Below are 27,912 nucleotides of genomic sequence, written 5' to 3'. Positions count from 1 at the left end.
TGGGATGCCCGTGCCGTGTGGCGTGGGGCGCCGCCCCGGGTCCCAGGGGCCCGTAGGGCAGTCACCACCCCACAGAGTCCCAATGTGAGCCGGTGAGAGACTGCATGGGGGGTCTGGCCCCCTGCCTGAGCCTCAGCTTTGCCACCGCGGGGCATGGATCAGGGGACAGGGCGCCAGGGCGAGGAGTCCTGCAGACGGCCGGGAACCCTTCCAGGGGGCTGGGGCCGCGCCCTTCCTCAGACAGGCCTGTTCTCTCCAGTGCACGGCCAGAGGGGAGGAACACGCGTCCGCTGGGCCTCCAGGCCCTTGCCCCGGCCTGCCAGCCTGCTTCCAAGTCACCCTTCCGGCCCCTGGGAGGGGGCGGCTCCAGCGTCTCTGGCACAGGCCTTGCTCAGAACATAAAGGTCTGTCTGTCCGCCTGCTAGAGCCAGGCCGGACCTTCCTGCGGCTCGTGTTGAGTCACTCCCATCAAAATAGCCCTGACAGCCGGAGGGTCAGAGGTCAGCCCCGAGAGGCCACAGTCAGGACACGCATGGCGGGGCCCGGGGCCCGGAGCGTGGCCAGCATGGGGCGTGAGGGTCACCCTGGCAGGAGGGGTGGGGAAGGGGGTCCTGCAGCTACCACGCCATCTCCCCGCGCCTCCACCGCCGCCCCCCGCTCTGCACTGTGGGCTGGGAGCCTGAAGGTCTGCTCTGCTGCATCTCCACCTCGGAAAGCCGGCTCCAGTAGCAGGCGGAAGGGTGCACACACCCTGCTCAGGCCCCCGGGGCTGGGGACAGGGCTCAGCGAGCTCAGAGAGCCCTCGCTGCACGAGTGAACGGCGATGCTACGCGAGCGATGCTGCCCGTGACCAGGGGCTCGATGGACCCGTCTGTCCACTCAGCGCATGCCGAAATGCTAAGGATGAGGCCCACAGGCGAGTGGGGTCCGGAGCTGGCCCGGGACACTCCCACCCTCCCTCCCAGGGCAGGGCCTGGGACCCCGAACACCCGACCTCTAGGATCCTTGGGCAGCAACCCCATCCCTGGCACGGCACCCAGGTCACCTCGCTGCTCTTACCCACAGCCAGGCTCCCTCCTTGCCTGTTCACAGCAAGCAGGGGCACAGGGCCCTGTGGGCAGACAGGCTCTCTGGGTCCCAGCCGGCAGGTAGGGCCTCTATGGTCTACTGCTCTGGCCCGTGTCTGCGCTCGCCACCCCAAACGGCTGCAGGTCTCAGAGGGACAGACGCGTGTTCTGCACCCAGAACACTGCTCTCCAGGCCTCGAGTCACAAAGCCTCTGCGGGGACACCCTGGCACGGCTCCCTGGGGGCCCCCGCCCAGCCCTGGGAGGCCCGCGGGCGGGCACCAACTGGGGCCCCGCCAGGAGGTGGGAGCCGACTCCCTCCAAGGCGGCAAACCTGTGTGTGTTCAGGCGGGCCAGATGCCAGCTGGCGGGGGAGCCCCGGGGCTCTGGGTGGGAGCTGGCGCACACAGCCTGCCGTCGAGCCTGGCCAGGGCCTCTGCTGGCGCGGTGCTGCGCACACAGCATCACCATCAGTCCCGGGGGCCCCGATCAGCCTGGGGCTCCCACCCCACACACCGGGGGGCCGAGCAGCAGGCCAGGGGCCAGGCCTGCATCCCGGGAGAACCGGGCTTCTGACGCCAGCCCTGCGGCCAAGCGTGGAGACGGGCTGTGAGAAAGCCCTTTATCCTCCCCAGTGCCATCTGGGCCGGGACCGAAGCAAGGGTGGGGCCCAGCCAGCTGGGACCCTGGCGTCAGCCCCGGAGGCCTGGCGCCCACTCGGCGTCTCCTCATGGACCGATGAGAAGGCAGAGCTCTCGGGGGGACGGGGCTCCCCATGAGGGGGCTCACAGGGTCTCAGCACAAAGCTCCAGATGGGCCCCCGAGGATCAGGCCCTGTGGGCGCACATTCCCGCGTGGGGATGGCCACGCCCACAGGGGCTCCCTCTCCGCTGGTCACAGTCCCACCGCTCCCTGCGGCCCGACCACACCCACGGGCTCCGGGCCTTACGCCACCCTCCTGCCGGTCGCGTCCGTTTCACGGGCTTGCCGAGGACCAGCACCCGCGACCGACTCAGAGCAGAAGTCAGGTCTGCAGCCGGGGGCCGGCCGTCCTCAGGGAGCCTGACTTAGGACACCAAGTCCCCGGGGCAGGGCCCCGGAATTCCCACAGCTCCGTGTGGCCCTGCCTTCCGCCCTGCCGCGCCCTCCAACAGCTAGAATTTGAGGGTCCCCGACGTGGCGCCATCACACGGATGATGACCACAACGCCGTGGTCGTCATGGCCACCGAGCTTCGACTCACCAGACACGCTCCCTCCTCCGTTTCACAGGGAGAGTGGAGGTTTCGTCACTCACTCGTGTCCGACTCTTGCGACCCCATGGACTGTAGCCCGCCAGGCTCCTCTGTCTGTGGGATTCTCCAGGCAAGGATACTGAGTGGGTTGCCATTCCCTTCTCCAGGGGATCTTCCAGATCCAGGAATCGAACCCGGGTCTCTTGCCTTGCAGGCAGATTCTTTACTGACTGAGCTATGAGGGAAGTCCTAAAAAGCATCCATCTGACCCCAGACGCCCAGGACACCCTGGGGTGTGCCCACCCAGGACAGCCCCCTGCACCCCTTCGTGTGGGGAATGCTGCTCTGAAGCTCAGGAAGTGCCGCATGGAGCGTGGGGCCCGGGCTCGGGGGTAGGCCGGATGGGGTCAAGCTCCAGCCGCCCCACTGCTGGGCTGAGCGACCCCGGGAAGGTGGCCTCCCTGCTCTGGGCCTCCACGGCCTCCTTGAAGCAATGGACATCAGTCCTGCCACCAACCACTCAGCAGGCACATGGGGACCGCATGAGGATCCACTGTGCCAACTGCTAGCGCCCAGGTGAGCGTGGCGCTGTTTCGGCTCTGCACATGGGAGACGAGGGCTCGGCGGACAGCCTGTGAGGGTCTGTCGAGGCCAGAAAGAGACGTGGGACACGTGATTCCAGGCCAGGCCCAGCCTCGGCACGTGCGGGGAGCCAGGACCCCGGTGTCATGCACAGAGCCCCGTCCTTTCAGCCTGCCCTCGGCTCGCCTGAGCGCTGGGACCTCTGCTCCCCTCGCCACGTCTCAAGTGCAGATGGCATCACCCCTCCCTGTCCGTGTGTCTCACCAGCCACTGCTTCCCGCCCGCTCTCTGCCAAGACCCTCGGCCCCCGGCGAAGCCAGGGCGGCCCTTGTTGATTCTGACTCTTTGCATCAGAAGGACTCGAGCTTCCGACGCCAGGGCACACTTGGAAAGAGTTTTCCAAATACACACACACATATACGCACGGCCAAAAATCCTCCCGGCTGAGCCAAATTAAATACAGAGGCCTCTAGTTATTTCCATACACGCAGAAGGGACTTAAAGAAAGCAGCTCTCTGTGGCAGGCTCCGGCAGACAGGGCTGGGCCGGGCCCCAGGGACGCCCGACAGGGCAGGGAGGAGGCACCGGCTGGGAAGACGGGCTTCGGGAGAGCGGGCGGGCGGAGAGCAGCCCCGTCACGCAGGCGGCCCACCCTGTCGGCCGGGACCCGGCGTGGGGCCCGCTCAGGGCCCGGGACACTGTCGGCCCAGCCAGACGGGGCCCCCGAGCTGCCTTACCAGCCCCCCACCACCACAAAGCCCTGTCAACCCGCAAATCCTCCAGGTCCTTGCCAACTTAAAATCTTTGTCATGGTCGCGACTCCTGGGGGCTGGCACCCACACCCGCCCCCACAGGGCCCTGTCCCCCATGTGTTGTGGCCTCTGGAGGTGTCCACGGCCCTCCTGGGAGGCTGGGTGCCCACAGTGGAGGGGGCATTGCCAGCAAGAGGCCTCAGGACCCCACTGACCCTGGGAGGCGCACGTCTGTCACCCTGGAGGGCAGCTTGGAAACTAGGCACAGGCGAGCACGACGCTCAGGGCTCCCATACACCTGCCTCCCCTCTGACACTCCCTGGGGCAGGACTGCGCGGACACCCTGTCATCATACCCCAGGGGCCAGCGGTCAGCAAGAGCTCATGCTCAGAGCTGGAGGTGACACCCGCCCGAGGCAGGGGCCCTCTTGCCTGCCCGTTTACTTGATGGAGAAACTGAGGCACTGAGGGGATGTAACTTAGCGGGGGAGAGGGGAGCAGACCGAGAACGCCCCCGGTCACAGCGCTTGACGCCCCCGCCTCCACTGCGGTGGGGGAGGGGCCCGCCTGCCTTGTCTGACCCTGACCCCCTCCCGCCTGCCTCCCAGGACCTGAATCTGCGGTGTGGCGACGGGCCTGCCATATGCAGTCCCCCGGCGAGGGCCTGGGGGGTCAGGACGCTGCCCCTCGACCTCCCACAGCAGCACAGAGCCCCGCCCGTCTGGCGCCTGGCAGGCAGGAGCTGCGTGCCCTGAGGCAGGCGGGTAGGCCCCTCTGTGCCTCAGCTTCTCAGCCATGAGACGGGGTGTCGGGCAGTCCGCACGGCCGCCCTGAGGGCCACACGGCAACACCCAGAGGCCCTTGCAAGCCTCAGAGACAGGCGTCGGAGCAGGGAACCCACGACCTGCGGAGGGGAGGGGGCGCTGACCGCGCGGCTCTCTGGCTGGGTTGTGTGTGTGGTGGGGTCCGGGCTGACCGCCGCCTCTGGGGTGGGAGTGTGGGGAGGGGGATGGACTCAGGAAGGGGGTCGTGTGTATGTGTGTAGGGGGGTCCGGGCTGACCCCCGCCTCTGGGGTGGGCAGGTGGGGAGGGGGACGGATGCAGGTGCCAGGGCAGGAGCTGCAGGACAGATGGACAGAACGCGCAAAGGCCGCCCAGGCAGCACCCAGGGGAGCCTGGTCTCCCACGCCAGACAGAGGGTGCTTGGAGGCCGTGGGTCAGGCAGCCCAGGGGCCGGGCGAGAGGAGGGGCCCATGTGTCTGGGGAGAGACAGGGGCGCAGGGGGCCTCGGGGCAGCAGGCAGGGCCCCGCGGGGACAGGGAACAGAGAGCCCCGGTCCTGTCTGAGGCCTGACCGGAGGGCTGGCTCTGCCCCGCGGGGTGGGCGTCACTCGGGCCCCAAGGCGGGGATGCCAGCCAGGCTCTGGGTCCCCAGGCTGGGCCACTGGAGGGACCCGCCCGGGGAACATAGCTCCGCCGCCAGAGACGAGGCCGAACACACAACAGCCCCTCGAGTTAACATCCGCAAGGCATCTGGGATCTGCCTAATCCAGGGGCGAGGAAGCAAAAGCGCCCCTGGGGGCCATGACGCCCTTTGCATACGCTTGGGGGGTTTCCATGGTGAAGACTTTAACACAGTGCTAGGAATCTGCTGTCCACATCGAGGCCTGTCTAACTTTCTGGGCCATTTGGCCATTTTTACTGAGGAAGAAAAAAAAGTAACAAACCCAGCACGTTTAATTTATGACTCTGAGAAAGTTGAGAGCCAGAGGGAACACAGAGCCTGGGTCTGCACGGCTGAGCCTGCCCCGGGCGGGCGCACAGCACAGGGGGAAAGCACTTCCCGGTCACTTCCTCCCTGTGCCTGGCCCTGTCTCTGGCTGGGAGGCGTGGTGGTGTGAGAACTGGACGCATTTCCCCCTGGGCCTGACTGGGGCCTACACGGGGAAGTCAGACCAGGTAATAAGAACCTGGAAGCAGCTGGCCTTTCCTAATCGCAGGCTACCAGCCCAGCACGCCCAACACCCCCACTCCTACGGCCCCGGGGATCCAGAGGACACGTCTCACCCCCAGGTGACCTCATGGTGTGGCAAACATGCTTTTGAGACACAAGGCCACTCTGGCCAGAGCTTCGAGGGTGCCATGTCCGCAGAGCGGGCTCTCCGCGCGTCCCCGTGCGGCGGCTGGGCCGGTGTCCGAGCCCCAGGTGGCGGGTCCTGCTCCTCGCCCACACCCCCTTCCTGCGTCTCCCCTCTCCCCACTGTAGAGAGCTCAAGCCCCGTCTCCCCCAACCACGTCAGAGAGGGAGGAAGATACACCCTAACCAGAAGACCAGACCTATGCAGTGCAAAGCCTGACTACGTGATTTTCATTTTCCTCACCTCAGTCTCCTCGTCTGTGAAATGGAACCAATACCAGCCACTTCACAAGGCTCTTGGACGGTCAGAGAGGCCAGGGGTGTGCAAGGTTCAAAGGCCACCCGAACGTCAGACACTGTCCTTTGTATCCTGTAGCTGGTTTCAAGCGTGGCTCAAACCTCTGTTAATTCCAGACCCACCAGAGCCAGGTGAGGGTGCCCTCCCTGACTGCAAGTCCTGGGCACCGGTGGGGCTTTGCCCAGCCTCGAGGGGCCGCTTCCCCGTCCCATGGCCAACGTCACCTAACTCTGCTGAGGCCCTGGACACAACACGGTCCAGCCTGTGTGGGAGGTGCAGCCCTCAGCTGCGAGCGGGAGGGCGAGCACACACGCCACAGCCCACGACCGGGCCCTCCTCACCCGGGCTGCCCTCGGGGCCCCCAGTCAATGCCGCTGCGCAGCACGAGCAGCCCCGGGTCGGCCCGCGGCCAAAACGAGGGGCCACCCGTTCCCGGCTGGGAACAGCGTCCTGGAGCCCCGGGCTCTGCAGAGACCCAGAGGCGACCGCCCACCACTCTGTGCAGACTAACTCATCTAAGGAGTGCCTCCCGGCACGCACCTTTTACAAATGGGGGAACCGAGGCACAGCAAGGCTAAGGAACGTGCCCCCGATCACAGAGTCTACAGCATCTGCCTCCTAGCTGCTGGCCCCAGCCCCCTCCCTCAACAAACGACCCTGTGTCCCGCGGCTCTTCACCCACAGAGGGGGATGCCCAGGCCCAGAAAGGGGATGTGACGCGACACCCAGCTCCCGGGGAAGCCCCCTTCTCTGAAATAGTCAGGGTCAAGAACGGCCCTGACCGTGGCCGTAGCTCACACGTACTGAGCTCTTACTATGATATGATAAGGCACCGTTTTCAAGGTTTCCCTCGGAGAAATGCGTCCAGTTCTCACACCACCATGCCTCCCAGCCAGAGACAGGGTCAGGCACAGGGAGGAAGTGCTCACTTTGGCATGCAGACAGACACCCACGTTGCCCAGACCACGGGCCGTTCCGGGGAACCCGAACCAGGAGGCTCCCCGCTGAGGCTTTTTTCAAAGTTTCCGGTTTTCTTACTGGCCCTTGTCTCCTCCCACGGGATGGAACTCAGCAGCCCACACGCACGTGTGTCCCCCAGTGACCTCGAAGGCTGTGGGCCTGGGCTTCCTCACCACGCGGAGGCCGACTGTGTTTACATTGATCCCTCGGCACGTTGGGGGACAGTCAGCTTTTGTCCCCGAGACCCCACGCCACACTGAGACTGGCCTGGGGCAAGTGTGCTACCCGCAGAGAGCGGCAAGTCATAGGGAGCAAGGGCCTCGTCTGGCTGGCATCCCGCTGGAGTGTCTGGGGTCTGCGGTGTCCGGCAAGACACCAGGAGGACAGACAGAGTTTGTTATCTGCCTGCCAGCCAGCTGGCACGTTCGGGAACGCCTTGGGAATCCCCAGAGCAGGGGCTACTAGACTCCTGTTCTGTGCTGCCGGGAACACACGAAAGGTTCCATTTGCGATGTGACTTGTTTTGCTGAAGATTACTGAGTCCCAGAGGAAGCACAGCCTGGCTGTGAAGAGCGCAGACCTTGGGGTCAGGCAGGCAGAGACCACATCTCAGCTGCTGGACTTACTGGCTGGTGACCTGGGCAAGTCACGTAACCCTCCCCCAACTGAAAAAGAGGCACAGAAGATGCTCTTTCTCAAAAACTGCTTTGAGAACTAAGTCCTTCTCTGAGTTCACCAAACGGCAACCGTTGCTGTTGTTTTTATTATTATTACAACAACCTTGGAACAAAGAGGAAAAAACAAGGCCGTCATAGCTTCCCCATCTATATACGGAGGGAGGGGACCCTGGCTGTGGCTCCACACCTGGGCCTGAAGTTCACAATGAACTATCTCCATGTCAGGAAGCTGCAAACCAAGGAAATAAAATGGAAAGAACAGTTCTTCCCATCAAGGAGCAGAGAAGCTCCAGCCAAGTACGAAGAAGGCATTAAAAGCTATTAGAGTCATCACTTCATGGCAAACAGAAGGGGGAGAAGTGGAAGCAGTGACAGATTTTATTTCCTTGGGCTCCAAAATCACTGCAGATGGTGACTGCAGCCATGAAATTAAAAGACGCTTGCTCCTTGGGAGAAAAGCTATGACCAACCTAGACAGTGTATTAAAAAGCAGAGACATCACTTTGCCCACAAAGGTCCACATCTAGTCAGAGCTGTGGTTTTCTCCAGTCGTCGTGTACGGATGTGAGAGCTGGACCATAAAGGATGAGCACCAAAGAATTGACACTTTCAAACTGTGGTGCTGGAAAAGACTCGGATTGCAACAAGAGCAAACCAGTCAATCCTAAAGGAAATCAACCCTGAATATTCATTGGAAAGACTGATGCTGAAGCTCCAATACTTCAGCCACCTGATGAGAAGAGCCGACTCACTGGAAAAGACCCTGATGATAGGAAAGATGGAAAGCAGGAGGAGAAGCGGGCGACAGGGGATGAGATAGTTAGACAGCATCACGGACTCAATGGACGTGAATCTGAGCAGACTCCGGGAAGCAGTGAAGAACAGGGAAGCCTGGCGTGCTGCAGTCCGTGGGGTTGCAAGGAGTCAGACTCACTGAGCGACTGAGCAACAGCAAAGAGAGCAACTAGGTGGTTCAGCCCCCATGCAGACTCCAGAAACCAGCCTTCAGCCCAGACACGAGCAAGAGAGCGAGCAGAGGGGAGCACGTGGCGATGGGGCGGAAGGCTGCCAGCAGGCCGAGCCGCCCAAGCCCCACGAGGCATCCGGGCCCACGTCACGGGTGAGAAGGCAAGGCTCAGACAGGGGAGGTGACACTCCGAAAGCCATGCGGCTGGAAAGAGTCAGGTTCTGTGAAACCTGGAGGCCTGGGCGCTGGGCCGCACGGCTTCATGCCAGTCATCAGTTCCCCTACGCTGAGCCCGGGGCCTGGCAGAGGCAGGTCTCGGTAACGGTTTGGTGAGTAAATAAAGGATCACAGGAAGCGCGACGTGGCTGTCCCAAGGCTGCACACGTCTCTCCAGAGAACAAGCCCCCGGGGGCCTGGGAGAGTGTGTGTCCACCGGCACGTGGTCGGTGCCCTGCAAGAGCTTTGGCCCCAGGCTTGGGGGGCACATGCTCAACTCAGGTGCAGCCACGGCAGACGGAAGGCACCAGGCCACATCCTCCTCCACGATCACCGCCAGCTTCCCCTCACGCAGTGGGAACAGCCAGATACTCTAAGGCCAGACCAATTAATTCTTCAAGAGCCGTAACGACCTTTAAACTCGTTACCGTTTGCTTTTGAGGACCAGTGACCAATCCCACTCAACAGCCTCTGGACAGACACACACACACAGTCCAGGGGACCCAGGCCACCTCCAAGTCCGTGACCCCTGTGTTGCCTCTGGGCTTATTACCAGGTGGATTTTCCACATGTCATCACAATGCAGAGGAAATTTACAAAAGAGGAAGGAAGAAAAGCCCGCAGGTCCCGGGTGGTTGGAAGATCCGGGCGCTGAGCCGGGTGACCGTGCGTCTGACGGAGGCCAGGGTGGCCAGCCCGGCGAGGGCTCCCAGACCCGCTGGGAGGGCCTCGGGCCCCTCCGTGAAGCAGCGGCACCATCTCCTGTCACGGCCGGGGAAACTGAGGCTCACGGGGTATGGAAACTTGCGTGACTTCACAGAGCTGAGCTGGGGTTTGCAATCAAGTCTGTCTGCCTCTCTGAGCCCCTCTTTCCTAATGCCCTGAGCTGCCCTGGACTCACGGATTCGCCCGGCAAACCGCAATCCCACGTTCCACAGAGCCCAGCCAGGTAACACCGCACACACATGCACCCGGAGCTCTCAGGGCCCAGTCCAAACTCCTCGAGAAAGACCTATTTGTCCAGCCTCACACCGTCTGACTGTGCAGCCAGCAGCCTGTCCATGTTTCTGAACCAAAGCTGTGTAAATATTAGCACAACCAGCTCAGAGTCCGACTTCCCTGAGTAAAGGCCCGAGAACAGCGGCACGGCGGGCAGGGATGCTGCGCAGGCCACCATCAGAACCTGCGGGTTTACTCTGGGCTCACCCTGGAAGACTCTGGTCAGGACCCTGGCCCGCTGCCTCACTGTGTCCATGTAGAAAGGGAGGGCAGGAGAGGCTTAGAGCACAGAGTGCCCAGGACAGGTTCCCGGCGTGCTGCTGGCCGGGATGGTGGTCATCCCATGGCCGTGATCACGGCCATTCCAGGATGGGTGGTCTTGGACCTGTTACACACTGGGGGTGTCCCGAGGCCTCTGGAGCCTGCTGGGTCCCCTCTGGGCCACTGGGAAGGACTCTGGGTCGGGGGCAAGCTGGCTAAGCCTCCCCAGGCCAGGGCAGAGCTGACCCTCTCCCACCCTCCCCCCGGGCACTCAGCAGCAAATGGGCCCCACCTGCTCAGAGGCCCAAGGAGGTGCTGTGCTCTGGGCCTGAGCAGAGGCCTAGGAGCAGCTGCTTGTCACCAGCTCTGACCGCAAATGGGCCCCAGCGGGCCTCCCTGCAGCTGGAAGATTCAGACTGGCTGTGAGGAGGGCCTGCCAGTGAGAAGGGAAGGGACCGGGAGACATGCAGGAGAGGTGGTGTTGCATCCCAGCAGGAAGGGCGAGGCTGGACAAGTCCTTGCAGACAGGCAGACCCCTCAGGACAACGACTCTGAGCTGTGCTCATGGCTGTGTCCCCTGGCCTGTGCTCCCACAAGGACAGTGGCTCCAGGCTGTGCTCAATGACCCAGAGCAGGGCCTGTACGCGGCTGGCACTCAACAAACCGCGGAGCCGTGATGCTGACCACAGGAGGCGCACCCCCAGCGTGCTGCCGGGCGATACGGGGACATGGGACAGCAAGGAGAGCGATGCATACGAGTGCGGGGCGGACAGCTGTGTGTGGCAGCCGCACGTGTAGGATGTGAATATCATGGACCTCCCCCGCTTCTCGGACTGCTGCCACCGACTCCAGACAGCTGGCCCTGCAGCTGCAGCCGGCCCGGTCTCCGCCCCAGACGCAAGGAGCGATGGGTCCTTGGGAACCGCACCCCCACAACCCCACGTAGAGCCTCCAGCCCAGGGACTGGTGGGGGGCGCGGGGGGCGGAGGGGGACACATGTGCATTCTCAGTGCAACTGCCAGACACGAGCTGCAGAATTTCTGAACTCAGAGATCAGACGGCTGCAGGTGGGTCCCCCCTCCCAGGATGCCTGACACAAGCCAGGACCGTTTGTCAACAAGTCCCCTCCGCCCCCAAGCCCTGCTCCTCGAGGGGCCTGCAGACAGCTCCGGGGCAGCTGTGCTGGCGGGCAGAGCGAAGAAATCAATATTCCCAGCACACATACACACTCTCCCCCTCTCTCCGTAAACACAGGCCGGCAGATGCTCAGCCAGCCACCCACCCACAGGCCCCCGGAGCAGATCAGGGATGGTCTCTGGGACACACACTCATCCCCTCTGACTCCATCGCTGACCACACCAGACACACGTCGACAGAAACCCCCAACCCCGTGGCTCAGTCACGGCCACGCAGAACCCCACCTCCGGGCTCCAGCCGCCCCGGCGCACGCCCAGGTGCCTGGCCAGAGCGCCCCAGCGCACCTGCGCAGCCCCGCGGGCTCTCCCCCGGGGTCCGCCCGACACAGGCCCCGGTCCGGCAGCAACAGGCCTGCAGCCAGGCGCGGCACAGACCCCCGCTGGCCGCACTTCCCCAGGCAGCACCGGACACCCACTCCCAGCGGTCCCTCACGGCACTCGCCCGCGCGGGCTCCCGTCCGACAGTCACGGGGGCGCGCGAGCTCACCTTGCCCCGCGGTCCCGGGCCCCGCACGCCCGCTCGCACCCTCCCGGCCCGGTCCTCACCCGCTGTCAAGCTCCAGCTCCAGCAGGGACTGCGTCCGCTCCGAGTTGCAGTGCAGGCACCACATGGCGGCCGCGGCGGGAGCTGGCGGGGCCGGGCGCGCGGGACCCGGGCCGAAACCCGACCGCCCGCGCCCGGCCTGCCCGCCACGCGACCAGCTTGGGTCGCCCGGCCCAGCGCCCGCAGGTCCCCGCCGCTCCCGGCCCCAGGTCCGAGCCCCAGGCCGGCAGAGCCCGCCCCGCCGCCGCCCGCCAGGCGCGCAGCGCTAGGCCGGGCCGGAGGAATGTGGCCGGGACGCGGGAGGGGCCGCGGGGGGCGGGGCTGTGGGGGAGGGGTGAGGGGTGAGGGGCGGGGCCGCGGGGGAGGGGCGAGGCGGCGCGCCGGGGGCGGGGCGAAGCAGCAGGGGGCGGGGCCTGAGCAGGGGCGGGATTCGCATTCCCCGCCCTAGCCATGGGCCCTCCCCTGGGAGGACTATTCACTGGCTCCAAGACGCGGCCCACTAGCAGACATATGTCCCTTCCGAGCGTGTGAGCACAACAGATACAAAATCCCCAAACCAGCCAACTGTAGCCTACTCTGCCAACGGCGCCAAGCCCTGCCAATCCTGACTCTGGCCTCGGTTTATAAAACGGGGCTCGCGCTTTCCCAGATGGTGTGGCTCTGGGCTCTAACTCCCCTGCCCCAGAGACAAGAGAGTGGGTGCCCCCCGCCCCCCAGTCTGAGGACACCCTTTGGGGGGCTTTCTGATGAGGATCTGATGGAAGCAGCTTCTTTCTCCCTAAGCCCTCCAGACCCTCTGCCCTCCCCCCACCCACAGAACAACGTCCAGACCCCCAGGCAAACTTAAAGTGATCCTAACTAGGATTTTAGAGGTTTTTACTGATATTTGGTCCTCAGTTACAACACTGTGATGCAGTTACTACTGGTCCCGCTTGTCAAAAGGGGAAACTGAGGCTCAGTTTAACTGGGTTAAAGAAGAGGCTCTCCCTCCCCCTCATGGCTCTCTTCGATGAGCCGTGTGGCATGTCGTTCTCAGTTGGCACATCTCTGTTCTCTGTCCTTGGGCACCTTAAGGCAGGCACAGTGCGTGGCCCTGGCACTTGTGGAATGCTCAGATGTGGTTGGGAGACTCCTCAAGCAGACAGACAGGAGCAGAGCCCCACCTCCCCAGGGCCGCCCCATCCTCAGGTGCCTCTCCTGGAGGGCCAGGCAGCTGGCAGGCCTGCAGGGGCGGAAGCCGTGGGAAGCCACGCTTGCAGGGGCTTCTTCACGTGCCCTTTTGAATCTTGCATTTGCAGGGGGGCCAACGAGGAGCGTTATTCCCAGATGGGGACCTGGGGCGGGTGAGGAAGTGGAGGAGGGGGGCTGGGCTGGCTCAGCCGGCAGCTCGGCAAGGGGCAGGCCCCAGGGCTCCGGGCAAGAGGCTGGGCAGCAGTGCACAGCCCATCTCCACACCCCTCCTCTTCACTTCTGACGTTTTCTTTGATACATTAAAAATAAATGAAGACAGAATGGGAGAAACTGTTCTCAAATTATGCATCTGATAAGGTCTAGTATGTGAAAAGGCTGGCTTGAAACTCAACATTCAAAAAACTAACATCATGGCATCCAATCCTATCACTTCATGGCAAATAAAAAGGGGAAATGTGGAAGCAGTGGCAGACTTTATTTTCTTGGGCTTCAAAATCACTGCAGACGGTGACTGCAGCCATGAAGTTAAAAGACGCTTGCTCCCTGGAAGAAAAGCTATGACAAACCTAGAGAGCATATTACAAAGCAGAGACATCACTTTGCTGACAAAGGTCCATACAGTCAGAGCTATGGTTTTTCCAGTAGTCATGTATAGATGTGAGAGTTGGACCATGAAGAAGGCTGAGTGCTGAAGAATTATGCTTTCCAGCTATAGTGCTGGAGAAGACTCCCGAGAGTCCCTTGGACTGTAAGGAGATCAGATCAGTCAATCCTAAAGGAAGTCAACCCTGAATATTCATAGGAAGGACTGATGCTGAAGCTGAAGCTTCAATAATTTGGCCACCTAATGGGAAGAGCCGACTCATTGGAAAAGACCCTGATTCTGGGAAAGATTGAAGACAGAAGGAAAAGAGGGCGGCAGAGGATGAGATGGTTAGATAGCATCACCGACTCAATGAACAATGAATTCATTTGTTCAATAAATTTGAGCAAACTCAGGGAGATAGTGGAGGACAGAGGAGCCTGGCGGGCTGCAGTCCACGGGGTCACAAAGAGCTGGACATGACTTAGCGACTGAACAACAGCAACAACAATCCATGTTAGATAAAGGATGGTTACAACTCAACAATAAAATGGCAAATAACCCAATTTAAAAAATGGGCAAAGGGGATTTCCCTGGTGGTGCAGTGGATAAGAATCCGCCTGCCAAGACAGGAGACACAGGTTCAATCCCTGGTCCAGGAAGATTTCGCATGCCTCATGGCAACCAAGCCCGTGCAGCACAGCTACTGAGCCTGTGCTCTAAGCCCGCAAGCTGCAGCCACTGAGCCTGTGTGTGGAGAGCCTGTGCTCTGCAACAGGAGACGCCACCTCCATGAGAAGTGTGCACACCGCAGCGGAGAGGAGCCCCCGCACCGCAGCTAGAGAAAGCCCACACATCAGCTGTGAGGACCCAGGGCAGCCAAATAAATAAATAAGAATTGTTAGCAATGGGCAAAGGATCCAAGCAGGATTTTCTCCAGAGAAGATATATGAACGGCAAATAAGCACATGAAAAGAGGCTCAGCATCACTGATCATTAGGGGAATGCGAATCAAAACCGCAGTGAGGCGAATCAGCCGACCACCACTAGGAGGGCTGAGCCCCGCCACCCAGGGCTCTGGAAGAAGACCTTCCGGCAGCCTGGCTGGGGGTGGGGAGATGGGTGGGGACACAGTTGGCAGGGTTGAAATAGTCCAGTTAGGGAGGTGGGTGGAGAACTCCCACTCCAGCCTGGCCTGCCCTCTAAAAATAGGCTGTAATAAATGGGGCCAAGAGAGTTCCCCTCAGCTGTGGAGCTCTCCACACACGGCTCACAACCCGGATTCTCCAAGGACTCCAGGCGCTTCTCCAGGCCCAGGGCCTCGCCGCCCGCCAGGACAGTCTTGGCGACAGAGTTCCGTCTCGGATTTGGGGAAAGGGCATTGAATTTCCCTGTTAGCGTTTGGACTACAAAGGATGGAGTCCCGGGAAACCAGCCGCTTCTTCATTCTCTTGTTTTCTCTTCCTGCAGAGTGTGCCTTTTGCTTCTGCTGTCAACTGCCTCAGAGATGAATAATTCAAGGAATCGTGAGGCGAGTGAGAGAAGTTCCAGCCTGGAGAGGTGGAGAAAGCCAGTTTTTCTGTGGAGTGGAAATGACCAGACCGGGCAAGAAATCTTACACGTGCCGTCTGGGCAAAGTGTTTAGGCTTCTGAGCCTCTGTTTCCTCAACTGTAAAGGGAGGCTCATCACCCACCTCTCCCCTGGCTAATTAATTCTCCTTGCCCTTTCGTTTAATTTAGCAAACACACGTTAGTGCTCACTCCATTCCTGCGCTTTGAGGCGCAGTTGGGGAGACACTGCCCTGTGTATGATGTTATGATAGTCTGGAGAAAGTAGCTTGTCACTCTGCCCGACAAGAGGCTCCAAAGATGAAGGGACATTTAGGCTGGGGCCTTGAGGGGTGAGTAGGAGCCCGCCTACAAGGCAACAAAGGAATGAAAATGTTTCATTTCACTGTATCGTCCTAGGCTTCAGTCCTGATCTACTTGCCTTGGCCCATGTCACACGCCCACCCACAACTTGACCTCACCCCCTCCCTGGACTTGTGACAGTCCCCCCTTCCCCACCTTCCACAGCCTTCCTGCTCTCCAGACCTGTGGCACCTACGCCCCCAAAGGCTGACCACGCAGTCCCTCTCCCACAGACCTCCTCCTGCATCGTCTTGTCTGGCTCCAATCTCCAGCCCTCGTCAGCCTTCCAGCAACACCCTCCATGGTGCTGGCTCACAGCTAGGATTTGGATTTCAGCTTTTGACGCGACGTCCCCCAGAAACTCACCCAGACTTGCCCGCCATCAAAGTCAGAAACTCCCCTTTCACGCTGTCCCATTCCCCTGTCCCTGCTCTCCCATCACAGCCAAGAGCTGTGCTGTCCTTGCCGGGCAGAGCTGGGCCTGCGTCCTTCTCTATAGCATTCCCTGTGCCTGCTATGGGCCTGGAACACCGAGGTGCTCAGCTGAATAAGTCAGAGGCAAATTTAGGCCTGGGAGGCAAGTCTTGCCCCCTGTCTGCTGTTTTAAATAAAGTTTTATTGGAACACAGTCAGACTCACTCAACTCTGCACTATCTACGGATACTTTTGCGTCACAACAAAGTTGAAAGAGACTTATTATGGCTCGCAGGCCTCAAGCGGCTCTCCATCATTTTCCCGGCAATGGGGCTCAGATGTGGCCATTGCTGCACATAACTGGCCTGGTCTCAGACACCTGTCGCCACGCCAGAGGAATTTTAAGTCCAACCACAAAAAGCTCACTGGGACTTGGGTTGGCCAAGACCAGACCACGACAGTGAGATGAAACCGGCCTTAATGTGAGCACACCCTAGAACCTGAGAGCCAGAAGGGGCCATGGTGACCTGGTGCTGCTGCCCACTGTTCAGATGAGGAACCTGAGTCCCCAGGTCAGTGCGGGGTGCAGCCACGAACTGGGCATCTTTTCCTTAGCGCCTCCTTCCCAGTGCTCGGGCAAAGGACGCCCCAGACGGAGGGAACCGTCATGGCTGGAGGTATAAGGAGCACTTAAATGAACAGTAAACGTTGGATGCAGTTGTTATGATGCCAACAGGTGACAAATGGATGAATGGCCCCGTAAGGGCCTGGGAGAGCTCCTCGAGGAGGGCTGCGGACATCAGAACCACATGGTGGGACCCAGGGGCAAGGAAGAGGAAACCCCGCTCCACGGAGCAACTGCGTGATGCCCAGTGGTGCTCGGTGACTGATGAAGTGGACCAAACAGCCAGCAACGATCACTTCCTCCAAGAAGCCCTCCGAGCCGGGGTCCCTGGAGCACTTGCCTCCCCCACCACCCCCCTGGCACAGCAGATGTCGGTTTGTTGCAGAAGTAAAGGAAGATGGGAGTGGTGGCCACAGATGAGAACACGCTCACTGCATCCCTCCCCAGGCTGGCTGCTCCTGGGGGCACACCCTCTCCCTGTCCCTCTGCTGAGTCCAGCCAGGTGATACGGACTGCTTGTCCTGAAGCCCTGGAGACAGGGTCCGTGCGCAAAAGGCCTATGGCTACCAAGTGCTGCAGCCACTTGAGTCAGGAGTCTGTACAAGTGGGTGGGAAATGGCCATTGGCTGGATTTCTTGCAGATTCAAGGGGCCTGACAATGTCAGGAAGAAAATTAGAAGCAAGAAGTTGAACTGCTTTCACCAGTGACGGCCTCTTCCCTGACCCCCGTCAGCACCAGAAGGACACTGCTCGCCACCCTCTCCCCGCCAGGTGCCCCGCCAGCCCCAGGACATGATCACCGGCACCCCCACCGCAGCCCGTCACGCTCAGCCCTCTCCTCCTGGCTGGTGGTGCAAGGACGCCAGATCCTCGGGAGTGGGGGGTGTGACCCACAGCATTTGCACCGAGTCCCTCCCCTGGGGACAATCTCTAGGAAACGCTCCGGTCTGTCCAGGACTGGCCTGAGCCCACTCTGCCTGAGAACAGCCCAGGCCGCCCCCAGATAAAGCACAGCCTCATTCTCCCCATCCTGTCTGCGTGCGTGCGTGCTAAGTCACTTCAGTCATGTCCAACTCTTTATAACACTCTAGACTATAGCTCACCAGGCTCCTCTGTCTGTGGGATACTCCAGGCAAGACTATTGGAGTGGGTTGCCATGCCCTCCTCCAGGGGATCTTCCCGACCCAGGGATCGAACCCCCGGCACCTGTGAGTCCTGCATTGCAGGAGGATTTTTATCTGAGCCACTGGGGAAGCCCCTCCATCTGGTCTAATCCCCCTTAAAGTTCACCTCCGCCTGGTTATCTGGCTCAGTTACTTGCTCCCTGGTTTACTGTCCCTCCTCCATCACCAGGATGTCCCCAGCATCCGGAAGGTGCCTGGTGGACAGTAGGTGCTCAGGAGATCTGTGATGAGCTGAAGGATCGTGTTGAACCAGGTTCACTCTGGTTCAGGGCCAGCACGAGGCCAGTCTGGTCCCATTTGATCTAAGCCAACGCCCCTTTTCACGTGAAACTGATCTTCAGAAAAACTGATTCTCATAACCAGGGTGATTCTATAACTTAAGGAACCTGTGAGCTAAAGCGTCTCTAAAAAGAGGAACCCCCGGAGGCAAAGCAAACCACCGTCCCTGACGTATGTGGGTTTCTTTCCCAGCAGCTGCGCTTCACTGGGGGCCACCTGCACCAGGAGGGTAGAGGGGGTGGCAAGGCCTTGCCCCGCGTGGCCAACCCTGCTGGCAGCACGGATTCCTATCCGTTGCATCCACTCGGCCACCAAGGGCCAGCCAAGCGAGCCCCAGCGGCCCTCTGCTTTAATGAATAGATGCGTTCATTTGTTACAACAGCAAGTGCTCCGCTGCCTGGTTTGCAAGCGGACGCCAGTAAGTGCTGCTAAAACGACAGCTTCTCTTAAGTGGGTTAAACATTCCCCGCTGCAATCTGCTTTATGTTATTGATTTAACCAACCCCTTCCCTGGTCCTTGGGCTTCCCCTGTGGCTCAGCTGGTAAAGAATCTGCCTGCAATGCGGAAGACCTGAGTTTGATCCCTGGGTTGGGAAGATCCCCTGGAGAAGGGAACGGCTACCCACTGCAGTATCCCGGCCTGGAGAATCCCGTGGACTGTGTAGTCCGTGGGGTCACAAAGAGCTGGACACGACTGAGCGACCTGCACTCTCACTGGTCCCAGCAGGAGGAAGACTTCATCCAGCTTGACCCAGCTCCACGGACTCGGAGTCAGCAGGCATAGGGCAGGTGCGATGTCTGACTCACTAGTTGAATAAACGGATAACTGGGCACAGGTGCCTTCCTGAATGTGGTCAGTGAGTGCCCGCCAGGCATAGGCTGGGCGCCACAGAGGGTCCAAGACATAACAGATGCGGAGTGGTCAGTGAGCGCCCGCCAGGCACAGGCCGGGCGCCGCAGAGGGTCCGAGACACAGCAGATGCGGGCCCTGCCCTTGGGAAGTTGGGTGGCTGGGGGCTGGAAGGAAGCAGCCCACACTGGCTGGTGCCAGCCCAGTTTCCACACACATGTTCACACGATCTCGATACTCGCCCAACAAGGCGGGCTCACATCTCAGTTTCTCACGGAGGCCCCAAAGCCCAGAGAAGGTAAGTAATTTCTGCAAAGATGCACAGCCTGCTAATGACGGCACTGAGCTGAGAACGGGGGCACTGACGCTCCGCCCGAGACTTGCCTCCACCAGGGAGAGACTCAAGAGTGTGGCCCCAGCAGCAGCTGCAGTCCTGGGGGGAATTCCGAGCGATGCTCATTCTCACCCTGCAGTGATTCTGATGTCTGCAGGAGTCGAGGATCCCTGCGCTGCTCCAGGGAACTAAGGTGGGTGATCAGTGCAATCATGCGATTGACCTGGCACAGGGGCAGGAACAACTGTGGGCAGAGGGACGGCCATCAGGGAGGGCTTCCTGGAGCAGGTGAAGCCTGGACTGGGATCTGCGGCACAAATGGGAACTCACTGCAGGGCACTCCGGGTACAGGAACCGCCTATACAGGGGCGTGAAGTGTGGGGATGGGTGAGCTGTGAGGAATGAGGCTGGAGGACAGGGCAGGGGCTTCATTTTATAGGAGGGTGTTGGAGGGCCGCGGGAGCTGGCAGAAGTGGCCTGGATTTATCCTCAGGTTAGTTTTCCAAGCAACCACACAGCACCTGTGTGCCAATTACTTAATAGTATTCTGTATATCAGCACACATTATATCTGCTCCATCAGTGAAAAGTCATTCGTGCCCAGCATATATTGAATTTTGTCATAAATCACCCCAACCGAACACTGTTACAAAACCCCGCGCAGAGCTTGTTATCAGCAGAAGGCCGGTGCTTGAGGCTTGCTCTTTGTTTAAAACAGAGATTAAAAGTATAGAAAATCCATGTTACAGACGGCAGCTATAAAACAGAAGGATGCTTGCTGTATTCTGATACGGAAGGAGATACAAGATATATTACAAGGAAGGGGTAAACACACAAACAGACACACACGCAGAGACACACACACAGACACACACACAGAGACACACACGCACTCTGACAGACATATCTCTGGGTGATGACTACCTCTGGGGGCTGGGGCGGGGGGCGCTCACTTTCTGTCTTGCAGCCTCTTTTATATACCAGTTTCTATAAAATATATTACTTCCTACAAAAGAAGGACCTATAGTTAAGCGTTTTTGGAGTGATAAAGAGCCGTGAAAGAGACAGTCGGTGTAATGTGTAATCTGTAATCTAATCTGGGGGGCTGAAAGAGCCTGGAGGGGAACAGCTTTCTCCTGGGGCAAGGTTCATCTGACAGTTCCACGTCACTGAATGTAGCATCCGTGGCTCACCTGGAATCGTCCCATGCCCACTTGTGGCCTGCATCTCACACTAACAGAAACCCAGGGATCTGAGAATATACTCTGCAGCAAGACATAACACCCAGTTGAGGTCATGGCCCCAAAGGCGGGGGAGGGCTGCCTGGTTGCCAGGGGGATGGGAGGCGGGGTTCCAGGGCCCGCGTCCCCTCCTCTGGATGTGGGTCTCCCTGCATCCTGAACAGAGGGACAGCCCCAGGGAGCGCCTTGGGCACGGAGGCTGAGGGCCTGCCGCCGGATGCCGCGGTCTCTGAGCCAGTTATCGAGTCCCAGTTACTTAGTCCAGGTAAGGAAACCGGGACACGGAGGGCTTTGTGGCTGGTGGCCCCTGAGCTGGTCGGCGCAGAGCCGGGATTCCAGCCCGGGGGTCCACGTGTGAAAAGTCTTGGGCTGCAGAGAGAACCTGAGCCCACGACAGAGGAGTAGAGCTCGAGGCCCAGCCCGGGTCCCCCGGGGGACTCCCAGAGCACAGCCACCCTGAGCATCTCTTAGGAAGCACGACCCACAGACAGCTCTGGCCTCACTGGTGTTTTCCATAAATGACTGTAATGTATATGTAAACAACACAGATATCAAGGTTTGGAAACCCCTGGAGTGTCAGAAACGCAATTTGTAATTACAAGCGCACAGCAATTTGTTCCCTTTCAGGCACGTCTGCAGTAATTATCACCCTGGTGAAGGGTGACCACACGGAGCGCAGCGCGGGGACCTCTCCCAGGACTCCTCCTTCCCCTCCCGCGGTGCCCGGTCCCGGGGGCTCCCGGGGGGCCTGTCCCGGGGCTCGGCCCTGCTCGTGGGCACCCAAGCACGGACAGTGATGGCCCAAGTGTGAGCGATCCCGCTCTGGAACGCATCCCCTGGTCGGAAGGACACGTCTTCACTGAACGCACATCGGCTCCCCTGTGCTTCCAGCCCATTGCCAGGTGCGGGGACCCCGGGGAAGCACTGCCAGGCCCTGCAGGCCTCCTGGGGGCCCCGGCCTGGCTGGACCAACCGCCCCTGGGCACTCACAGTGTGCCGGTGCCCGCCCGCCCGCCCGCCTGCGAGGGGGGCGTCTCGTCATCCGCACCACACTGGCCGAGGCGGCGGAGTGGAGGTCTGGACACCAGCGCTCTCCTGCAGGGGCTGGTTTCGCCCAGCTGTCCCCTGGTCGGGCTGGGTGGCAAATTTAGATCGGCTTAAAACGTCAGCTCAGGTCACAGCTGATGGATGGTCCCGGAGGGATGAAAGACGGAGAGCCGGCAACTGCGGGCAGGAGCCCCTGAACCGGCGGTCCGGGAGCCACTTGGGGTGCTCGGGAGGGCGGAGGGGGGCGTGGCCCCACCCCGACCCCGCCAGTCCCCCGCGGGCCCCGCGGGGCCAGCCCACCCGCCACGGCCGAAGGGCCCGCGCCCCCTGCCGTCCCCCTGGAGAACTGCAGTCTGCCCTCCGGCCCCAAGCGGACCGGGCAGCCCACCCGCCACCGCCGAGGGGCCCGCGCCCCCTGCCGTCCCGCTGGAGAACTGCAGTCTGGCCCTCCAGCCCCAAGCGGACTGCACAGTGTGGTGCCCACAGGGGCAGCTGTGCCAACCTCTGGACACCCCGTTAAGCTTCCCCTTCAGATCTCCTCCTTTCTGCACCACCGAACACAACCTCCCCCACCGTCACACAGCAGGGGGGCGGCTGGGTCAGGAAGCAGAGCCAGGACTCAAACACAACGTCACTGACGTTTCAATCTGAGTCACTGATCTAAGGAGGCTGAAACCCTGGCTCCTCGCTGCTTAAGAAATAAGCACCAGGGACTTGCCTGGTGGCCCGGTGGTTAGGACTCCGTGTTCCCAATGCAGGGGCCGGGTTCAATCCCCTGGTCAGGGAGCTAGACCCCACACGCCACAACGAAGGACCCCACATGCCACAGTGAAGATCGAAGGTCCTGCCCGCCGTGACTAAGACCCAGTGCAGCTACACGGATAAATAAACATCTTTAGCGAGAGCGAGAGAGAGAGATTGGCACCGGACTCTTCCCATGCCCATAAACCCTTGCGGTTTCGGCCTCTGCCCGCCTCGCCCCTCCCACTCACCCACCCCGGGTGGCGCTAGTGGTAAAGAACCCGCCTGCGAATGCAGGAGGCGTGAGAGACGCGGGTTCGATCCCTGGGTCGGGAAGATCCCCTGGAGGGGGGCACGGCACCCCACCTGAGTATTCTTGCTTGGAGAATCCCATGGGCAGAGGAGCCTGGAGCGGTGTAGTTCATGGGGTTGCAAAGAGTTAGACACAACTGAAGTGATTAGCACACACACCCTCCCACTTGGCTCCAGCCTCACACCCAGTGAGCTGGCTCCTGCCCCTGGGCCTTTGCACACCCCGTCCCCTCTGCCTGGTGCTCTCTTTCAGCTACGTATTCCCGACTCCACCTTCATGACTCAGCTCCAAAAGGATAAAAGTCATGTCTGTGGGTCTCACTGTGTATTTCCAGCCTGGCAGGTACTAGGTGCTGGAGAAAACCTTGTGGATGAGATAGTACGTCTAGTTCACGTGAGTCTGTGTCCTCGAGTCAATGTGCCTTCACAGATAAAGAGGTCCTGCTCAGGGGCCAGGCCCAGACGTGAGGGTCCTTCATACTTGAGCTTCGGGGGCATATTGTTGTGGTTGTTAGTGGCTCGGTTGTGTCTGACTCTTTGTGACCCCATGGACTGTAGCCCGCCAGGCTCCTCTGTCCATGGGGATTTCCCAGACAAGAACACTGAAGTGGGTTGCCGTTTCCTCCTCCAGAGGATCTTCCCGGACCAGGGATTGAACCCATGTCTCCTGCTTGGCAGTTGGATTCTTTACCACTGCATCGCCGGGTGATAGTAATAGGTGCTCGAGTGGAAGGCTTGGCTGAGGAGCTCTGCCCAGGAGCGGCAGGAGCTGAGACGCGGACCCAGGTCTGCCCTGAGCCAGGGCTGCGTTCCCTCTGAAGATTCTCTGGGCTGGGTCTACTCAAGCTGCTCCCACCGATGCAGGAGGGTGTTTGGAGGTGCCTCTGCCCCGGTTACCAGCAGAGTCCTGGAGGGAGATTCTAGAGAACTGAGCGGAGGAAGCCCGTCTCAGAGGAGAGGAGACACCTCACCAGGTACCTCTCTGCCAGTGAGCTGCCGGGTCTGTGCATGAATTCAGAAACGGCTCCCTCTTGTGGTGGACACAGTGTCTCACCAGCTTGCAGCCTGGCAGCAGTGCTTTGCCAGCTGCTCCTGCACAGGGCACAACCTGAGCCACTGCACACTGGCAGCGCCTGGAGCTCGGCCCCGCTGGGCGACCGTGACCCCAGGCCCCGCCACCCCCGACAGCAGCGGTGGGTCCCGCTCTTCCTTCAAGGGGGCAGGGAGCCCTTTTGACGAGGGCGTGTAGTCACACACGGGGTATGCTGCCACGCGGTGCTGCCCGCTGCCTTTCTTTCTGAGGCTGGGAGAGATAAAGCCCTGCCCACTGCCCTCTGGGAGATTTCCACGGCAGAGATAAGACGCCGGCAGGTCCAGGAGTCACAAGGCCCACAGGGAACGCAGCAGTGGGGCTTGGGCTGCCTCCGGAGCCCGGTCAAACTGTAAGAGGCAGAATGGAAACTCTGGCCCACATCATGGGTTTCTGCTCAGCCGGGATGGGTGAGGGGTGGCGTGTTGGGGTTCCTGAGGAGACAGCCCCTCGGTCCTCTCACTGGGGCCACCCCGCGCCCTGGGCTTCTGCACGGAGTCAGGAGGCCAGAGGAGGCTCAAGGTCGCCTGGTGGACAGCTGGCCACTGGCGGGGCCTCGGCCAGCTCCCCAGGCTCCACCCGGGCTCCAGACCCAGCGCCGCCGGGGTGGGCCGGAGGGGGAGCTGGGCCCCGACTGGGGCCTTCTCAGGGCACAGAGGGACCGTTCTTTGTGGCTCAACAGTCCCCCTGTTTGCCCCGTGCCAGGCTGCAGCCTCCCTCAAGGCCTGCTGACGAGGAGGAACTGGTGCCAGCACCCACAAATACGCGCGGCTTCTGTGGGGAGGCCGTCCCGGGCTCTCTAACCAAGTGGGTGGATTTAAAGGCCCAGAGGGCAGTCACAGGACGGGGCAGAGCCCGGGCCGGTGTTCCCTTTAAAACACGGCGGTAGACAAGCACACACAGGAGCCCCGCTGACCATCACGCCTCCAACGCCCGGGTTTGCTCTGGGGCGCGGCGGGGGCGCGTGTCACCGCATCGTACACTCTCAGAAGGCCGAGCGATCAGACCGTGTGCTTGTGTTTCCTAAGCAAACAGGAAACACAGAGGAAAAAACGCGTAGATAAAGCCCAGGACGAAAAGAAGGGGACGGAAGCCCAGGACTTCAGAGGACGCAGTGAACTCAGGTACTGACCTTCCCTGTGCGAACGAATGCTAAGTCCGCAGGGCCTGCTGGGAGCGGCCGCGTGTGGAGGCCCTTTCACGCACAGCGCACTTCAGAGCGACCTGGAGGGGTGGGGCCTCGTACTGTCACCCCGCCCAGGCACCAGCGAGGGACAGCCCAGGTCAGCGCTGCCCCCAGGCCAGCGCCCCGCTCCCAGGCACCCAGAGCTGCCAGAGGCCCTGGGGCTGTGTCTTCCAGCAGGCCGTGGGCAGAGCCTTCTCTGGGCTCACGTAGGCAGGCTGCCGAGGTGCTGGGAGCCGCCTCCCAGCCCGGCCCCAGCTGGACCACAGCCCCTCGCCGAGCCTCGGTCTCCTCATCTGTTAAATGGGCGAATCCCCCAACCTTGCGGGACAGGAGTAAAGGTCACCCAAGGGGAGGGTCCTGGCCATTGCCAGGGGAAAGGCACTGGGATCTAGAGGGCGGACTGAGGGGCAGCAGTGACCTCCCCGTCCAGAGGGCAGCCCTCATCACTGCAGAGGATGCAGAGCTCCTCGGGAGCCAGCGGGCAGGTGTGTGTGTGTGTGTGTGTGTGTGTGTGTTTATGGGAGCCAGTGGGCAGGTGTGTGGGTCTGTGTGTGTGTGGGTGGGTCTGTGTGTGGGTCTCTGTGTGTGTGGGTCTGTGTGTGTGTGTGTGTGTCTCTGTGTGTGTGTGTGGGTCTTTGTGTGTGTGTCTGTGTGTGTGTGTGTCTGTGTGTGGGTCTATGTGTGTGTGTGGGTCTGTGTGTGTGTGTGGGTCTGTGTGTGTGTCTGTGTGTCTGTGTGTGTGTCTGTGTGTGTGTGTGTGTGGGTCTGTGTGTGTGTGTGTGTGGGTCTGTGTGTGTGTGTGTGTGTGTGTTCAGGTGAGCCTGAACAGCGGCCAGAACCCTGGTAGGTCTTTCTGTGGGCTTCCGCCCCCACCTCCTGGCTCTGGGCCCCTCCAGATGGAAAGGTCTGGCGGGGGTAGGGGCGGCGGTGGGGGGATGTTTAGTTCTCCAGGCAGAGGCTCCGGGAGCCGGGCGGGAGAGACACAGCCGGGCCGCCCCACCCGCTCTCACCTCGCTCCAGCGCCGGGGCTGGGGACCTCCTGCCTCCTCAGCACAGCCTCGCTGGCCCCCGGGGGTCTCCTCTGCAGCCACCAGAGCTGAGCTCCGTCCGCTCTCCCCGGGGCCCGTGCAGCGGCCGGTGTGGGTCATAAGCCCTGAGCCCCGGCCTAATCCGCCAGAGCCCGACTCAGCGCCAGCGGACACGTGACGGCCCGCAGACCTGTTCGGCAGGAGCGGGCAGGCAGCGGGGGAGGGCCGTCCTCCCGGCCTGGGGGCTGTCCCTGCCGTGGCTCCGGACCGCAGCCTGCGGTCCTGGCTCCTGCCCGCTGGGAGAGGTATGCATGCAGGAGGAGGGGACGGGCGGAGCAGGGAGGTGAAGGGATTCGTGTCACCAAACTGCTGGGCAGGCTGGGAAACGGGGTGTGCACGCATGTGTGCCTGTGTGTGCGCACGTGTGCATGTGTGTGAAATGGAACCCTGATCTCACACCATTTACCAACACCAATTACAGATCTAACGTAAAAGGTGAATTCATGACTGCAGGGTAGGAAAGGATTCTTAAAACACACTCACACAAATGACGTGAAATCACTCAAATTAAGACCTCTGAAAGTGAAACGTTCATTCCAAGACTCCAGGAAGACTGAAAAAATGCAAGATATTTACAACATGTATAACTGACAGAGGACTGGAATCTGGAATACCTAAAGAATCCTCAAAATCCACAACAACAACAGAAAAACCAAGAAGACAGCCCAAGGTAGGCAGGAAGCTTCAACAGTCCCATCAACGAGGAGAACCAAACAGCCGATAAACGTATGAATACGGCTCAGCCCCACCAGCAACCAGGAAGATGCAGAGTAGAGCCATTCCACAGCGGCCAGGAGAGCAAAAATGGCCAAGACTGACAACAGGGGTTGCAGGTGGGGTTGGGGGGCGATGGGCGGGAAGGACTACAGGGTCGGTCGGCTCTGGGACGACGCTGAGCAGCGCGTACCACCTGGCCCGGTTCAAGATAAACAGCAGAGAGGAGGCCGAACACGCACTGGGAGGTGGGCATGCTCAAGAACACAGCCCCGAACTGAAGACACAGACGGAAAATTAAGTGTGGCTGGCGGTGCAGTGGAGTACTACCTAGCCGTGACGAGGCCAAGTGACAGCTCCCCGTGACTCTGAGAAGAAGCCAGGCCCGAGCAAACATCTCCGGCCCAAATCCACGTCCGTGCTGCAGGCTGCGTCTCTTCAGTCCCGTCCCCCTCTTTGCGACCCTGTGGACGGTAGCCCACCAGCTCCTCTGTCTGTGGGATTCTCAACAAGAATACTGGAGCGGGTGGCGAGCCCTCCTCCAGGGGATCTTCTTGACCCAGGGATTGAACCTGGGTCTCTGACGTCTCCTGCGTTGGCAGGCAGGTTCTTGACCTCTAGCGCCACCTGGGAAGCCATATGCACAGATAGCTCAGAACAGAAACAAGGCCACGTTGTACAGTGGAGAAGGCACTGGCACCCACTCCAGGACTCCCGCCTGGAAAATCCCATGGATGGAGGAGCCTGGTAGGCCGCGGTCCGTGGGGTTGCAGAGTCGGACACGACTGAGCGATTTCACTTTCACTTTTCACTTTCATGCATTGGAGAAGGAAATGGTAACCCACTCCAGTGTTCTTGCCTGGAGAACCCCAGGGACGGGGGAGCCTGGTGGGCTGCCGTCTATGGGGTCCCACAGAGTCGGACACGACTGAAGTGACTTAGCAGCAGCAGCACGTTGTACAGAGTTGCTCAGATAGGTGGGAAGACGGTGAGAGCAAGATGGTGTTAGTACAGAACTCAGGGTGGGGCGGTCTCTGAGGGGCCACGGTTGCAGGCAGAGCCCTCAGGAGTCGGGCGTGGGCTTCAGCTGCCCTGCGTCTCTGGGCCGGGGTGCTGCTCCTGGGCCTGTCTTTCCTTCCATCTTTGCGCATGACGGTTTGAGATGGAGATCCTGTGTGGTGTGGGATACAGGGGATAGGCAGGGACTCCCACTGTGACGGCAGCGCCCCAGGCACGA

The 27,912-nt window shown here is 60.8% G+C and overlaps 1 protein-coding gene across 15 annotated transcripts in view; it reads right to left on the bottom strand.

Annotated features, from left to right (window-relative positions):
- Nucleotides 1-27,912, bottom strand: part of IQSEC1 (IQ motif and Sec7 domain ArfGEF 1) — a 285,544-nt gene that overhangs the window by 39,286 nt on the left and 218,346 nt on the right. For 2 of the 15 annotated variants that reach the window (XM_086368960.1, XM_086368958.1), the window contains exon 1: nucleotides 11,889-12,161. The exons of 11 other annotated variants lie outside the window; for them this stretch is intronic. In XM_086368960.1, coding sequence (XP_086225086.1) covers nucleotides 11,889-11,953 — 65 coding nt within the window. In that variant the 5' untranslated portion in view covers nucleotides 11,954-12,161. Of the gene's footprint in view, nucleotides 1-11,888; nucleotides 12,162-25,883; nucleotides 26,014-27,912 lie in introns of those variants that run through there. 2 more of the 15 variants (XM_086368971.1, XM_086368970.1) reach the window with 2 other exon arrangements.

The sequence above is a fragment of the Bos grunniens genome, chromosome 22, assembly GCF_055505025.1.
Source record: "Bos grunniens cultivar Pamir isolate PY7600 chromosome 22, Bosgru_T2T1.0, whole genome shotgun sequence".
NCBI lineage: Eukaryota > Metazoa > Chordata > Mammalia > Artiodactyla > Bovidae > Bos > Bos grunniens.
The sequence above is the reverse complement of the archived record's forward strand: the minus strand, read 5'-3'. Positions and strand labels throughout refer to the sequence as shown.